Source organism: Gorilla gorilla, chromosome 4, assembly GCF_029281585.2.
Source record: "Gorilla gorilla gorilla isolate KB3781 chromosome 4, NHGRI_mGorGor1-v2.1_pri, whole genome shotgun sequence".
In the NCBI taxonomy this organism is placed as follows: domain Eukaryota; kingdom Metazoa; phylum Chordata; class Mammalia; order Primates; family Hominidae; genus Gorilla; species Gorilla gorilla.
In genome coordinates, this window is record NC_073228.2 from 24,051,274 (window position 1) to 24,065,971 (window position 14,698).

The following is a 14,698-nucleotide window of genomic DNA, read 5'->3' on the forward strand; positions in this document are numbered from 1 at the left end:
ATGATGAAACCCCATCTCTCCAAATAATACATAAAAAAATTAGCTGGGCATGGTGGTGCACGCCTGTAATCCCAGCTACTCGGGAGGCTGAGGCAGGAGAATTGCTTCAACCTGGGAGGTGGAGGTTGCAGTGAGCCGAGATCGTGCTATTGCACTCCAGCCTGGGCAATAAGAGCAAAACTCTTTCTCCAAAAAAAAAAAAAAAAAATTATAGAACAATTTGACGGGCCAGGCATGGTGGCTCACGCCTGTAATCCTAGCACGTTGGGAGGCTGCAGTGGGTGGATCACCTGAGGTCAGGGGTTTGAAATCAGGCTGGCCAACATGGCAAAACCCTATCTCTTCAAAAAACAAAAAAACAAAAATTGGCCGAGTGCAGTGGTGGGCGCCTGTAATCCCAGCTACTTGGGAGGCTGAGGCAGGAGAATCGCTTGAAACTGGGAGGAGGAGGTTGCAGGAGCCGAGATCGCACCATTGCAGTCCAGCCTGGGTAACAGAGTAAGACTCCGTCTCAAAAAAAAAAAAAAAAAAAAAAAGGCCAGGCGCGGTGGCTCACGCCTGTAATCCCAACACTTTGGGAGGCCAAAGTGGGTGGACCACAAGGTCAGGAGATCGAGACCATCCTGGCTTACATGGTGAAACCCCGTCTCTACTAAAAATACAAAAAACTAGCCAGGCGTTGCAGCCTGCGCCTGTAGTCCCAGCTACTCAGGAAGCTGAGGCAGGAGACTGGCATGAACCCGGGGAGGCGGAGCTTGCAGTGAGCTGAGATCGTGCCAGTGCACTCCAGCCTGGGCGACAGAGCGAGACTCTATCTCAAAAAAAAAAAGAAAAAAAAAGTAAAGAACAATTTGACAAAAACTTTATTGATATATTCAAAGATGTAATGAAGGTATAAGCTTTATTAAAAAACATTATTTTATCAAAAAGACTAGCACAGGGGGAAAGAGGAGGAACAAGAAGGTGGCACACGGGATTGTTAGGGCAGTGTAACTATTATGAATGATACTATGATGATGAATACATTACATTAGGGATTTGCCAAGCCCACAGATCACGAGGAGTGAACCTTAATGTAAACTATGGACTTTCGTTAATAATAATAGTAATCACTATTGGCTCATTAATTCTAACAAATGTGCCATGCTAACATTAATAGGGGAAATTGTGTGTGGGTGGGGGAGGAATAATATGGGAACTGTACGTTCTGCACGTAAAACTGCTCTAAAAAATTAAGCCTATTGGCTGGGCGTGGTGGCTCACGCCTGGAATCCCAGCACTTTGGGAGGCCGAGGAGGGAGGATCACTTGAGGTCAGGAGTTCAAGACCAGCTTGGCTAACATGGTGAAACCCCATCTCTACTAAAAATAGAAAAAAAGCTGGGCGTGGTAGCAGGTGTCTGTAATCCCAGATGCTCAGGAGGCTGAGGCAGGAGAATTGCTTGAACCCAGCAGGCAGAGGTTGCAGTGAACGGAGATGGCCCTACATGCTTCAGCCTGAACAACAGAGCAAGACTCCATTTCCAAAAAAAAAAAAAAAAAAAAAAATCCTATTAAAAAAAAGAGGCAGAAATAAGAATAGGCAGATGTAAGGAAGCAATCACATATCTTATAAAAAGAAAATTAAAATTTATTTTTAAAATATGCCAGTACATATACATATTTGAAACTTTAGCAGAGACGGGGATTCACCACGTTGGACAGGCTGGTCTCAAACTCAAAGCAAATTACCTTAGCAATAATTTTTTTTTTTTTTTTTTTTTTGAGACAGAGTCTCACTCTGTCGCCCAGGCTGGAATGCAGTGGCACGATCTCGGGTCACTGCAACCTCCACCTTCTGGGTTCAAGTGATTCTCCTGCCTGATCCTCCTGAGTAGCTGGAACTACAGTTGTGCGCCACCATGCCCAGCTAATTTTTGTATTTTTGTAGAGATGGGGTTTCGCCGTGTCAGCCAGGCTGGTCTCGAACTCCTGGCCTCATGTGATTTACCTGCCTTGGCCTCCCAAGGTGCTGGGATTACAGGCATGAACCACTGCACCTGGCTCCTCCTTTCTCAAAGTATAACTTTTCTTCCTCGTTAGATTGTTTCTGTATAAAACATGTTTATATATGAATACATACATTAAAGTAATATATACAAGATATATTATAAAGTTGTTTAAAAATGATTGTCTTTGGGGGTTAGATTTAGAGATCATTTTTATTTGTTGGCTTTGAAGGGCAACTGACCAACTTTTTTATACATAAAGGATATAAACTACAACTATTTTCCCACTCTGTGTAGAATGTGGAACGGAAACAGTGTGTGGCACACCTTAAATGATGCTAAACTTCTACAGTGTGTAAACTGGCTTGTTCAAGAGGCCAAAGTGCTTCTGTTGAGAAACACTGATGACCAATCTCCTCTTTGTGGTCCTGTGATACTGTGAAATATATATTTGATCTTCCTCCCTGTTTCCCAGCATACAATTCCTAAAACCCTCAGAATCTGCAAAATAAGATTTTTTTTTAATGCTAATGATTGACTGATGGCTGGAGGCTCCTAGAGAGCCTCAGGACTGGGGCTGATTCTCAGGGCTTTCAGTGCCACCTCCCAACCTCTGAGAAAGAGAGAGAGAGAGAGAGGCTGAAGGTTAAGCTGACCACCAACAGCCAATGATGTAATCATTAATGACTATGTAATGAAGCTTCCATAAAAACCCAAATTGAGGCCGGGCACAGTGGCTCATGCCTGTAATCCCAGGACTTTGGGAGACTAAGGCGGGTGGATTGAGGCCAGGAGTTCGAGACCAGCCTGACCAACATGGTGAAACACCATCTCTACTAAAATACAAAAAATTAGCCAGGCATGGTGGCACATGCCTGTAATCTCAGCAACTCGGGAGGCTGAGGAAGAAGAATCACTTGAACCTGGGAGGCAGGTTCAATGTTTATCTTGTAACTGACTACGTTACTGAATTTTTTTTTTTTTTTTTTGAGACCTAGTCTCACTCTGTCACCCAGGCTGGAGTGCAGTGGCATGATCTTAGTTCACTGCAACCTCTGCCTCTAGGGTTCAAGCGATTCTCCTGCCTCGGCCTCCCACGTAGCTGGGACTACAGGCACCCGCCACCATGCCTGGCTAATTTTTTTGTATTTTTAGTAGAGATGGGGTTTCATCATGTTGATCAGGATGGTCTCGAACTCCTGACCTCAAATGATCCGCTCGCCTCAGCCTCCCAAAGTGCTGGGATTACAGGTGTGGGCCACCGTGCCCAGCCTTGAATTATAAATTGTAATAATTATTTTCTTGGGGTTTTGATGTAATAATCATATCACACATAAAAACAATGTTGTCTTCTTTCCTCAATTTTTTGTCTTTTGTTTCTTTTGCTTGGCTTAACACATTTGCCAGAACTTCCAGAAATGCTAAATAATAACGTTGATTGTTGGCATCACTGGGGTTTCTGGTTTCTGACTTTAACTGGAAGATCTCTAATGTTTCACAGATAGGTAGTATTATTAGTCTGGTTAATATTATTTTACTATTTCTCACCTTCTTTTTTTTGGCGGTGGGGGGCGGGGGGGGACAGTCTCACTCTGTCGCCCAGGTTGGAGGGCAATGGCATGATTTCGCATCACTGCAACCTTCACCTGAGCTCAAGTGATCTGCCCGCCTCGGCCTCTCCAAAGTGCTGGGATTACAGGCATGAGCCACTGTGCCTGGTCTATTTCTCACCTTCTTAAAATGTTTAAGATATGTTATGAAATGTTTTTTTTTGTTGTTGTTGTTTTTTGTTTTGAGACAGTCTCGTTCTGTTGCCCAGGTTGGAGTGCAGTGGTGCGATCTTGGCTCACTGCAACCTCCACCTTCCTGGTTCAAGCAATTCTCCTCACCTCAGACTCCTAACTAGCTGGGATTACAGGCACCTGCCACCACGCCCGGCTAATTTTTGTTTTTAGTAGAGACGGAGTTTCACCACATTAGCCAGGCTGGTCTTGAACTGACCTCAGGTGATCCACCTGCCTCAGCCACCCAAAGTGCTGGGATTACAGGCGTGAGACACCGTGTCCGGCCTTGAAATGCTTGAGATAACCTACTTCTTTTTAAAAAAGCTGTGTAATTATGTGTAAATTATATATATACATGTGTGTATATATATGTATGTCTGTGTGTGTATATATATGTATGTCTGTGTGTGTGTATATATATATATGTATGTATGTATATATATGTGTGTGTGTGTGTATATATATATATGTATAAATAGATGTCTACTTTTTTTTTTTTTTGAGACGGAGTCTCACTCTGTTGTCCAGGCTAGAGTGTAGTGGTGTGATCTCAGCTCACTGCAACCTCTGCCTCCCAGGTTCAAACGATTATCCTGCCTCAGCATCCCAAGTAGCTGGGATTACAGGTGCCTGCCACCATGCCCAGCTAATTTTTGTATTTTTAGTAGAGACAGGGTTTCACCATGTTGGTCTGGCTGGTCTCGAACTCCTGACCTCATGATCCACCCGCCTCAGCTTCCCAAAGTGCTGGGATTACAGGTGTGAGCCACCGTACCCGGCCCTACTTTTTTTTTTTTTTTTTTTTTTTTTGAGACAGAGTCTCACTCTGTTCCCCAGGCTGGAGTGCAGTGGTACGATCAAGGCTCACTGCAACCTCTGCCTTCCGGGTTCAAGTGATCATCCTGCCTTAGCCTCCCAAGTAGCTGGGACTACAGGCGTATGCCACCATGTTTGGCTAATTTTGTGTATTTTGTAGAGACAGGGTTTTGCCATGTTGCTTAGGCTGATCTTGAACTCCTGGGCTCAAACAATCTGCCTACCTTGGCTTCCCAAAGTGTTGGGATTACGGGCATGAACCACCACAGCCAGCCTACTTTCATTTTTTAATAAATTCCTCTAGAAAGCAGGTTAGTAATACCTACAGAATCATTTACAAGTCAAGGAAGAAATTTTTTGTTTGTTTGTTTTGTTTATGAGACAAGGTTTTGCTCTGTTGCCCAGGCTGCAGTGCAGTGGTGCCATCAGGGCTGACTGCAGCTTCAACCTGCCAGGCTCAAGTGATCCTCCTGCCTCAGCCTCTCGAGTACCTGGGCTGTGTGCCACCACATCTGGCTAACTTTTTCATTTTGTGTAGGGATGAGGTCTCGCCATGTTGACCAGGCTGGTCTCGAACTTCTGGGCTCAAGTGATCTGCCTGTCTTGGCCTCCCCAACTGCTGGAAGTATAGGAGTGAGCCACCTCATCCTGGTGCAATTTGTCTTATTTAATGGACTCATGTTATTTTTCATTCTTTCAACGTTACTTCACTGTCTCTGTACCTTTCTCATGAAGCTCTGCTCCTAATTACTTTTGGCTAGACTATGTCATAGACATGAAAAGCTCTTCTCAGAGTTTTTCAACAATTCAATCAACAAGCTCACCTCTCAGAGTTGCTAGTCTGGAGAATACAATATAACTACACATTTAGTTATAAAAGCTCTGACTTGTTTTGCAAGACACACACGCTGCACTGCTTTTTACTCTATGTACACAAATGTAAGTTCTAGAAAACATACTGAAATTTTAAGCTTTATTAAAAAGGCAAGGGAAAAAAGCAGAACCTCAGATGTTAAACAGTGGACACAGAAGAAAAGGACGTGCCCTCTTACCTGCACTTCAATTTGCAGATCCTTGTCCAGGAGTGCTCTCTTCTTCAGGATCTCGGCTCTGAGCTGCTCTTTGTGCTTGAAGAGCAGAGCTGACAGCTTAGTGGCATTCTGCTTGCTACGTTTCTGCTCCACACTCTCTTCACGCTTCCGTTTTTTTGCTGCCTGTTTTTCTTCTTTATCTATCTTATCCAAAATATACTTCATCACCTGGTTACAGACAATCATTCTAGAGAAAAATACACAACCTATGTAATGCTGGGCATTTCATTTTGAAAGGCTTAAGACATGATTCTTCTATGCCTCTACAGATGAGACAAAAACTTTCTGTGACTGGAAAACGTCAAGAGTGGTTCAAACCAGTTATGAGCAACTATTAGTGCCAAGTATTCTCATTTAATGAACTTCAATCAAGATAAACAAGTATAAACTCAGAACTCTGTGCGTGTGCACGATAAAGAGAAGAGACGGACAAACAACAAGACCCTGCGTCTCCCCTACCTTTGATTCTCTTCTCTTTCAGCTGGAGTCATGCTCTTTTTCTGTTTTAAATGTTCTATTACAGCATTATGCTTCATCACCACCTTCAGGACAGAATAAATCCAAAAGCGCATATTTTATAATCACCACAGGTTAGTACACAGATAACAACAGTAGAAATTTGAGCACATATGTGTTTTTTTAAAGAAACTGTAAGAATTTTATATCGTAACATAAATAAAATTAGCAGCTACCAGATGGCCTGGGTGCTTACCACCTGCTGGGTACCGTGCTAGGCTAAGCACTTGACATTACCTCGTTTATACAACAACACTGAACCATAGCAATAATTTTATAAACAAGATACTGAGACATAAAGAAATTAACCACCTTGTTTGAGAAACAGTAAGTAATACAGCTGAAATTTTAACCTGGCTATCCTTCTCCAAAGGCCGTATTTTTAACATTATGCTTTCTTCCCAGGAATGAATTTTAAAGAGCTGTCCCTCGTCTCCCCTATACAAAGATTAGCGGATAGAAAGACAGTGTAGTAATTCTCAGTTTATAGATACACAGTAAAGCTGGGTAATAATACATTTAAATATAATATATATGACCATCATTTTCATAAGAATACTACATCTTTAAAATAACTTCGCTGTTTAAAAAGTGCTTCTACATTTATGACCTCATTTAATCATTGTAATAATCTCATGTGGCTGGAAAGAGAAGGGTTTTAAGAGGCTATAGCTAAGGAGGGATAAGTGAGTTTCATGGACTGTGAATGGGAGACCTAGGAACTGAATGAAGGTCTCACAACTTGGTAACACTTAAAATCCACATTCAAACTCCTGCCTAGTGCTGAGCGAAGCAAGCTATAGGTAGATGAAAAGATGGTTTCTGCCAGTAATGTTATCAGATGTTATATGTATGACTTCACTTTAGAAGACTAATTCTAACTCATCTAAATTACTTTATTTCACTAATGTGCCATTGCAAGATGTTGCTGGATAATGCCACTTTTTACTTAAGCTATGAAATATGTTTTCAAACACTTTTTTACAAAGGTGTGGCTAGAAATGCAAATGAGTTTAATCTGTCTATAATTTGCATAGTCTACATGCAAACTAAGGAATGACAACTTTGAATAACTTTAAAGGAATTGCTATAATGTCTGAAGTGGCTTTAAAACTTAGTTAAACCCTCAAGTTTTATATTAAAGATTAAAGCTCATAACTCCATTCTTCCCATCTTAGTCCTCCCAAAATACAGGTCATTCCTAATAAGCACTGACTACATATTATATGTATCTAACGAAGTGTTCCACACCACAGTAGTCATTCAGTATTTTTTTTGGTCAATTCAGTGTTTCTTCTAAATTTAAACATTAATGACTTTGTCTCATTTAGGAAACCTAACACAACCAAACACTAATTCTACTGCACAGCACAATAATTCAAGCTACTGAACATGCTGCTTTTACTTAATAACTTTACCTGTTTCTGAATGATTTCACTTTGATTAGAAGCTTGGAGGGTGTGTTCACGCTTAATTTCTATCTGTTGCTGTTTCTTCTTTTGCTGCTGATCCCTGAGTTGCTGAACCCTTTGCAACTGCTCTTGCACACTGGCTGCCTGCACTGTAACCACATTCTGAATCTGGTGAGTCTGCACAGCACTGCTTTGCTGAATTTGGATAGGTAACTGGAGTTTGATTTGCTGGGGCACACCACTTTGCTGAGCCTGTATCTGAGCCACAACCTGTGACTGGATCTGAGAGAGAACCTGGACTTGTTGTTGCAGCTGAGGCACAGCAATGACTTGGGGCTGTGGCTGCTGTATTTGTAGCTGAGGACGGGATGGGGATGAAACAGTAACTTGATTTAAAGTTTGTCCTGATGAAAGAGTTTGAGTTGAAGACTGTACCTGGGGTTGTGACTGTGGCTGGCCTTGGGAAGGTATCTGAAGAGATGTATGTGGTTGAATTGGAATCGGTTGTGAGGTTGTAGTCTGAACCTGGGATTGTTGTCCAGGAGACAGTTGGGATGGAGTTGATGGACGTATTCGAGTCTGTGATGGACTTTGGACACGAACAGGAGACTGTCCTTGGACATTACTTTGAGGCTGAGACTGTGCTGCAACTTGGGGCTTGGATGACTGTGCGTGGGTGGGTTGTGCTTCAGAAGGGACATGGGATGAAACAGTTGTTTGGGTCTGAACTTCAGGCTGAGTCTGAACTTCAGGCTGAGCTGGGGACTGGGGCTGGGTTTGGGGCAGGGGCTGAGCTGAAGGCTGAGCAGTCTGTGGCTGGGCTTCTGCTGGACCCACACTTGATGACTGAGCTGGTGGCAGGGTTTTGTCTTGATGTACCTGCATCTGGGGTGACAGTTTACTCTGCCTTTGTTCACCTGTACCTGTAAAAAGGAAAGATGAACCATTTCTATTACTCTGGAACATAAAACTGTGGTTAAAGAAGAATCTGAAGGAAATCTTCTGAAGTTGAGAATTCTGGCCAGGCGCGGTGGCTCACGCCTGTGCACTTTGGGACGTTGAGGTGGGAGGATCGTTTGAGCAACATAGTGAGACCCCGTCTCTACACAAAAACAAAAAAAATAAAAAATTATCTGAGCATAGTGGAGCATGCCTATGGTCCAAGCTACCCGGGAGGCTGAGGTGGGAGGATTGCTTGCGTCCAGGAGGTCAAGGCTGCAGTAAGCAGTAATGGTGCTACTTCATTTCAGCCTGGGTGACAGAGCAAGACCCTGTCTCGAAAAAATAAATAAAGTAAATAAAGTTGAGAATTTTGTATTTTGGTACAGAAGGTCTATGCCTTTGAAATGCTCCATTTGGACATGCTTAGGGCAGGACGCTCTGAAACTGGGGAGCCTGGGCCCTGCTTCTTGGCTGTCCCCTGTACACTCTCCTAACTCTAGAGGGCTGGTTTCCAAAGTAAGTTGCAGCCTCTGGAAATCAGCTGGGTCATCTGGCCCAGGCTAACTGTCACGCCTCACTTTTCTCCCATGATGTGGTGGTAGTTAGTTACAATGACTTGCAGCAGAAGGTCAACAAAGTGGTTCTGGACCCACTCTCAATCTCAGGTCATGAACTGGATTTACCCACCCTCCCTGAGATCACCTCCATGACTGAATCAGCACCTACAAGGCCTAGCAAGGAGTAAGTGTGGGCATAGTTACCAAGATAACCATTATTTTTGCCCCCTTTCTCTCTTTCTCTTTTTTAATAGGAGGGAGAGGGTGGTGGTAACAGGGAGTCTGTAAGAATAGGGTACAAAAGCTTCGAGACGTTGTGAGGCTGACTATGTCAACTGTTGAGCTCACTGGCTTGAGGCATATCCTTCCAAAGGTAAATACTGGTTCTCCTGTTGGCCTCTGTTAGCCCAGCCACGTGTAGTAGTAACATCCGACATTTCTGATAAACCCACAGCTCTACCTGCTGCTGTCGTGGAAACAGTGGTGGTGGTGGTGCTGGCTGTGGTGGCTGTTGTTGCCAATGGGGTAAAGAGGAATCGCTGAACAGTACCATTTGGCATTGCAGCTTGCATTAGCTGCTGGCCTGGGCCTGGGAGTACAGTCACCCCTTGAGGTATCAACTGCAACTGTCCAGTAGTTTGACCTTGTCCTTGAATTACTACTGTCAAACCTTGATTGCCACCCTGTGGAAAAAACACAACATGTAAACAGTGTTCAAAGCATCAATCTGTATGTATATCATTTTTATTAAATCAGTTTTATGTGTAATTGTCTTTTAATATAATGAAAATACATAGTTGAATGTCACCAGCAGGAATTTAGATAAGCTCAAGTAAGAATATTTATGTTGCTTAGTAGGAAAAACATCAACAATCCAGAGTCCCAGTTCAAGCTCCCCCAATGGTCAGCCAGTTATCTGTCCACAAGCAACATTGTTCCTCCAGATCCAAGTTTCCCAATCTATAAAATAAAGGTATTGAATAACTAAAGTCCCCACAAAATTCTGATTTTAAATAATCTTATATTCATATTTTACAATTTCAAGAGCATCTTCATAGATACTGCCTCATTTGATTCTCACAATGGACTTGTGACTTTATGGGGTAGGCAGAGAAAATATTCTTCTGATTCCCAACTAAGAAACTCAGGTTAGAAAGGTCAAGTACCCTGCCCAACTTAAAGGTGAGATAAAAGAAGGAACCTAGATCTCCTGAATTTTGTCTTTCAATACGTGCCAATTTACCTATGGGGTGTGTGTGTGCGAAACTGTAAAAAGCTTAGGGTTTTAGATATGTAATGCAAACACCAAGTAAGGAGGATCACTAAGGTCTGAGCAGTTACCAAAAAGGGGTCCAGAAATTTAAAATTCTCTAGGCGCTGTCTCTTCTGTCCAGAACTGTAATTAAACTAGAAACCCTGAACACCAGGAATATGCTGGCGAACTGGAAAGCAAAAGTAAAAACCATCCCCTAAACTCCCAATGACCAAAACTGATGGTGCAAAGTCCATGTACTAAGTAAGCTCCATATACATGTGAATCCCTCAAAACTTATTTACTCTTGCTTTTCTAAAATACATTTTTTATGCACAAAATGCACAAAACACCAAGTATAATTTAAAAATTACAAAGTAAACATCTATAAAACTGCGACTGTGGTCACCATTGCCAGTGTCCTAGAAGCCCCCATATGACTCACCCGGATTTCAATTCCCTCCCTCTCCCCTAGAGGTAAGCACTATCTTCACTTTGATGATAACACTGTATTTCATTACTACTTCGGTATGTATCTTAGGTATATATAGGGCCACTGAGGTTCACAAACTCAGGAGCAATATTCACGAAGAATACAATGGGAATAGTGCCCCCTCCAGGCAGGCAATGCAGCAGCCCTGTATCCCTACACAAAATAGCTTAGTTTTGCCTATTTCTGAATCTTATACAAATGAAATTATAACATGTATTTTTTTTGGCAGCTACTTGCTTCTTTAGCTTACCATTATATATTTGTGAGAATCATCTGCATAGTTCTGTGTGGCTGAAGCCTATTCATTTTTACTGCTGTAGGAATATACTACAATTTACTTAGCTAACTGATTTTGATAGACACCTGAGTTGTTCTTAGTTTTTGATTCTTATGAACAATGCTGCTACGAATATTTATGCCATGTATTCTGGTGCTCACATGGCCAACAACTTCTCTAGGGATATACCTAGAAGGTATACTGGGACCTTGGGCATACACAGCTTTGACTTTACCAGACAATGTCCAGGAGGTTTCCAAAATGGCTGAACCGACTGATAGGCCCACCAGCTGTGCATGAGAATTCTTTCTGCTCTATGTCTTTGCTAACTCTTGGTTTTGTTGGACATTTAAATTTGTACCAATGTCTTAAGCATATGGTTTTAATATGTACTCTCTCATTATTAATAAAGTTCAGCAGTTTTTTGGAATTTGGGACATTTAGATTTCTTATTTCCTCATAATGTTGGTTTGTCCTTTTTTTTCGTTTTTCTTTTTTTTGAGACTGAGTCTGTTGCCTAGGTTGGAGTGCAGTGGTATATCTTGGCTCGCTGCAACCTCTGCTTCTTGGGTTCAAGCAATTCTCCTGCCTCAGCCTCCCAAGCAGCTGGGATTACAGGCGTACACCACCACGCCCAACTAATTTTTGTATTTTTAGTAGAAACGGGGTTTCCCCATGTTGGCCAGGCTGGTCTGAAACTCCTGACCTCAAGTGATCCACCTGGCTTGGCCTCCCAAAACCTTGGCCCCCCAAAGTGCTGGGATTACAGGTGTGAGCCACCACACCTTGCCTGTTTGTCTTTTTTCCTATTGATCTATCTGGATTTTTTTCTTTCTTGATTTGTAGTAATTCTTTATATATTCTGGATATATAATAGTCCTTGGTTGGTTCTTTTCTCATTTTCTTCACTCTGTAGTGAGTTTGATGAACAGAGGTTCTTACTCTTATTTTTAAAGTAGTTGAATTTATAAATCTTTTCATTTATGGTTAGCATTTTCTATCTGTTTAGGAAAGCTATGAAGATATTCTTCTATCTTCTAAAGGTATTATAGTTTTACCTTTCACAGTTAGGACCTTCATCCTCCTGGAATTGAGTTTATGTAGAGTGAGGTAATAATGGTCCAATTTCACAGTTTCCCATGTATATTCAATTGTCCTGGCACCATTTACTGAAAAGTCATCTCTTCCTCAATGATCTGCAATGTCACCTTTGTCATATAACAAGTGTCCACACACATGGGGTTCATGTTCTGCACTCTCTACTGTTCTGTTGGTCTATCTGCCTCTCCTTATGTCTGTACCTCACTATGTTAATTAGTGAAGTATTATATACTAAGTTTTTTGGGTTTTTTTTGAGATGAAGTCTTGCTTTGTCACCCAGGACGGAGTGCAGTGGTGCAATCTCAGCTCACTACAATCTCCGCCTCCCAGGTTCAAGCAATTCTCCTTCCTCAGCCTCCTGAGTAGCTGTGATTACAAGCGCATGCCACCACACCCAGCTAATTTGTTTGTACTTTTAGTAGAGATGGAGTTTCACCATGTTGGTCAGGCTGGTCTCGGACTCCTGACCTCAAGCAATCCACCCGCCCTGGCCTCCCAAAGTGCTGGGATTACAGGCGCAAGCCACCATGCCCAGCCTATACTACGTTTTGATATCAGGTTATCATATATAGGGCAAATAATCCTGTTCTTCAAAGGTACAGATATTCTTAATACTTTGTACCTCCATATAAACTTTCAGTATCAGCTTGTGAAGTTTCACTAAAAACAAAACCTCTTGGGATTTTGATGGGAGCTGCATTCAATTTATTAATCAATATTAGAAGACTTGCTAACAATATTGAGTCTTGCAAGGAAGCAGCTTAATGTACTCAAATTTTATTTGTCTCATGGAGATTAGCCAACTAATAAAATTTTGGTGTTTAAAAGGGTTATCTGTCTCACTGTTATAGCTCACTGTCTAAAGATTACTCTAGTAGTTGGGGTTTATTATATCCTGTCTAAGAGGTATTTCTGTTTGACTCCAGGAAGTAACCATTTCTTCAAATCAGCACATTTAAAAACGTATCAAAATAAGTTCATGTTTTTAAACTTACAGCAAGAATAAATAAGATCACCTCTAAAGTTAAAATAAAGCTTATGTTACTTACGTGGCCCTGTGTTAACTGAGTAAGTTGAGCCATGGTGAGCTTCACTTGTCCTTGTTGGGGGCGAGGGGGTTGTGAGGCTGAAGACTGTATATTTGAAGTGGACGTTGCTGAAGTTAAGCTTTTCTGCCCAGGTGTTGAGGAAACCGTGTTAGGGGCGGAGACTGCAGTGGAGACAGGCTGCCCCCTGATGATTTGAGTCATCACTTGCTGAGGAGCACCTACCCAAACAGCAAAACATTATGAATGCTTATACACCCTTGGCATTATTTTGAATTGAAATAATTCAACACCTCACATGAACGTATTCTTTTCCATCTTCAAAAAAACACTGGGATATTCAGAGCCTAAGGATACATTCAGACATATACCCACATCCAAAGGTCCTGCCTGGTTGGCAGTGAGTCTGTTTTCACTGCCAACCGTTATCCAGTCTCTGCTGTCTGTAGGATAATGGAAAAAACCAATTAAAATTCTTCCTATAAATCTAAAACCAAAATGATAATAGGGAAGACAAAAAAGAATGTGTAAAATATGCCATTTATAAGGCTGCCTTTTCTTAGGAATATAATATTAAAAATAAGATGCTAATTTAATAAAAAATTAATTCATATGAATTTTAAACAAAATATAAAGAATCTGGAATATTCTGGGCCAACTGCATTTATAATAAGCTTCTCTTACAGCTATTTGACAGACAGCTTGGGAGAGCCATGAAGGCAAGGACCACTATATCCTCAATACTAGAGCAGAGTGCTCAAATAATGCTTTCTTTTCTTTTTTTTGAGACGGAGTCTCGCTCTGTCGCCCAGGCTGGAGTGCGGTGGCGTGATCTTGGCTCACTGCAACCTCTGCCTCCTGGGTTCAAGCGATTCTCCTGCCTGAGCCTCCTGAGTAGCTGGGACTACAGGCATGTCCCACAACACCCGACTAATTTTTTGTATTTGTTTTAATAGAGACGGGGTTTCACCATGTTAGTCAGGATGGTCTTGATCTCCTGATCTCGTGATCCACCCGCCTTGGCCTCCCAAAGTGCTGGGATTACAGGCATGAGCAACCTCACCTGGCCCAAATAATGCTTTCATAGTAATTGTTCAATAAATGTCTATTGAATGAATGAAGTTGAACTGGAATGGCTCTACAGTTTTCCATAAACCTCTTTTTAGTTTAACTTGCTGAAACTAGAATAGGCAAGTGGAATTTTCCCCCATGTAGAACAGTTGCTAAGAATAATTTTTTGGTAGCTAATTTGACATTTACAGACTCATTACTAACTACTGAATAACATCAAATTTCTCAAGCTTTTAATATTTACTCGCTGCCTTTTTTCCATCTGTGGATACACATATATTTCTTTGTGTTTCTCTTAATGGCTGAATGATACTTCATATTACTGCACATATGTAAAATGAAACTTATTTTGA

The 14,698-nt window shown here is 41.7% G+C and overlaps 1 protein-coding gene across 26 annotated transcripts in view; it reads right to left on the reverse strand.

Annotated features, from left to right (window-relative positions):
- The window catches only part of BPTF (bromodomain PHD finger transcription factor), a 154,197-nt gene that overhangs the window by 28,938 nt on the left and 110,561 nt on the right, over window positions 1-14,698 (reverse strand). For 16 of the 26 annotated variants that reach the window (XM_055387003.2, XM_031010905.3, XM_031010902.3 and 13 more), the window contains 5 exons: window positions 13,278-13,495; window positions 9,566-9,788; window positions 7,613-8,529; window positions 6,138-6,220; window positions 5,640-5,865 (listed from right to left, as the gene is read on the reverse strand). In XM_055387003.2, coding sequence (XP_055242978.2) covers window positions 5,640-5,865; window positions 6,138-6,220; window positions 7,613-8,529; window positions 9,566-9,788; window positions 13,278-13,495 — 1,667 coding nt within the window. The remainder of the gene's footprint in view (window positions 1-5,639; window positions 5,866-6,137; window positions 6,221-7,612; window positions 8,530-9,565; window positions 9,789-13,277; window positions 13,496-14,698) is intronic. The other 10 variants (XM_055387007.2, XM_063706161.1, XM_055387008.2 and 7 more) reach the window with 1 other exon arrangement.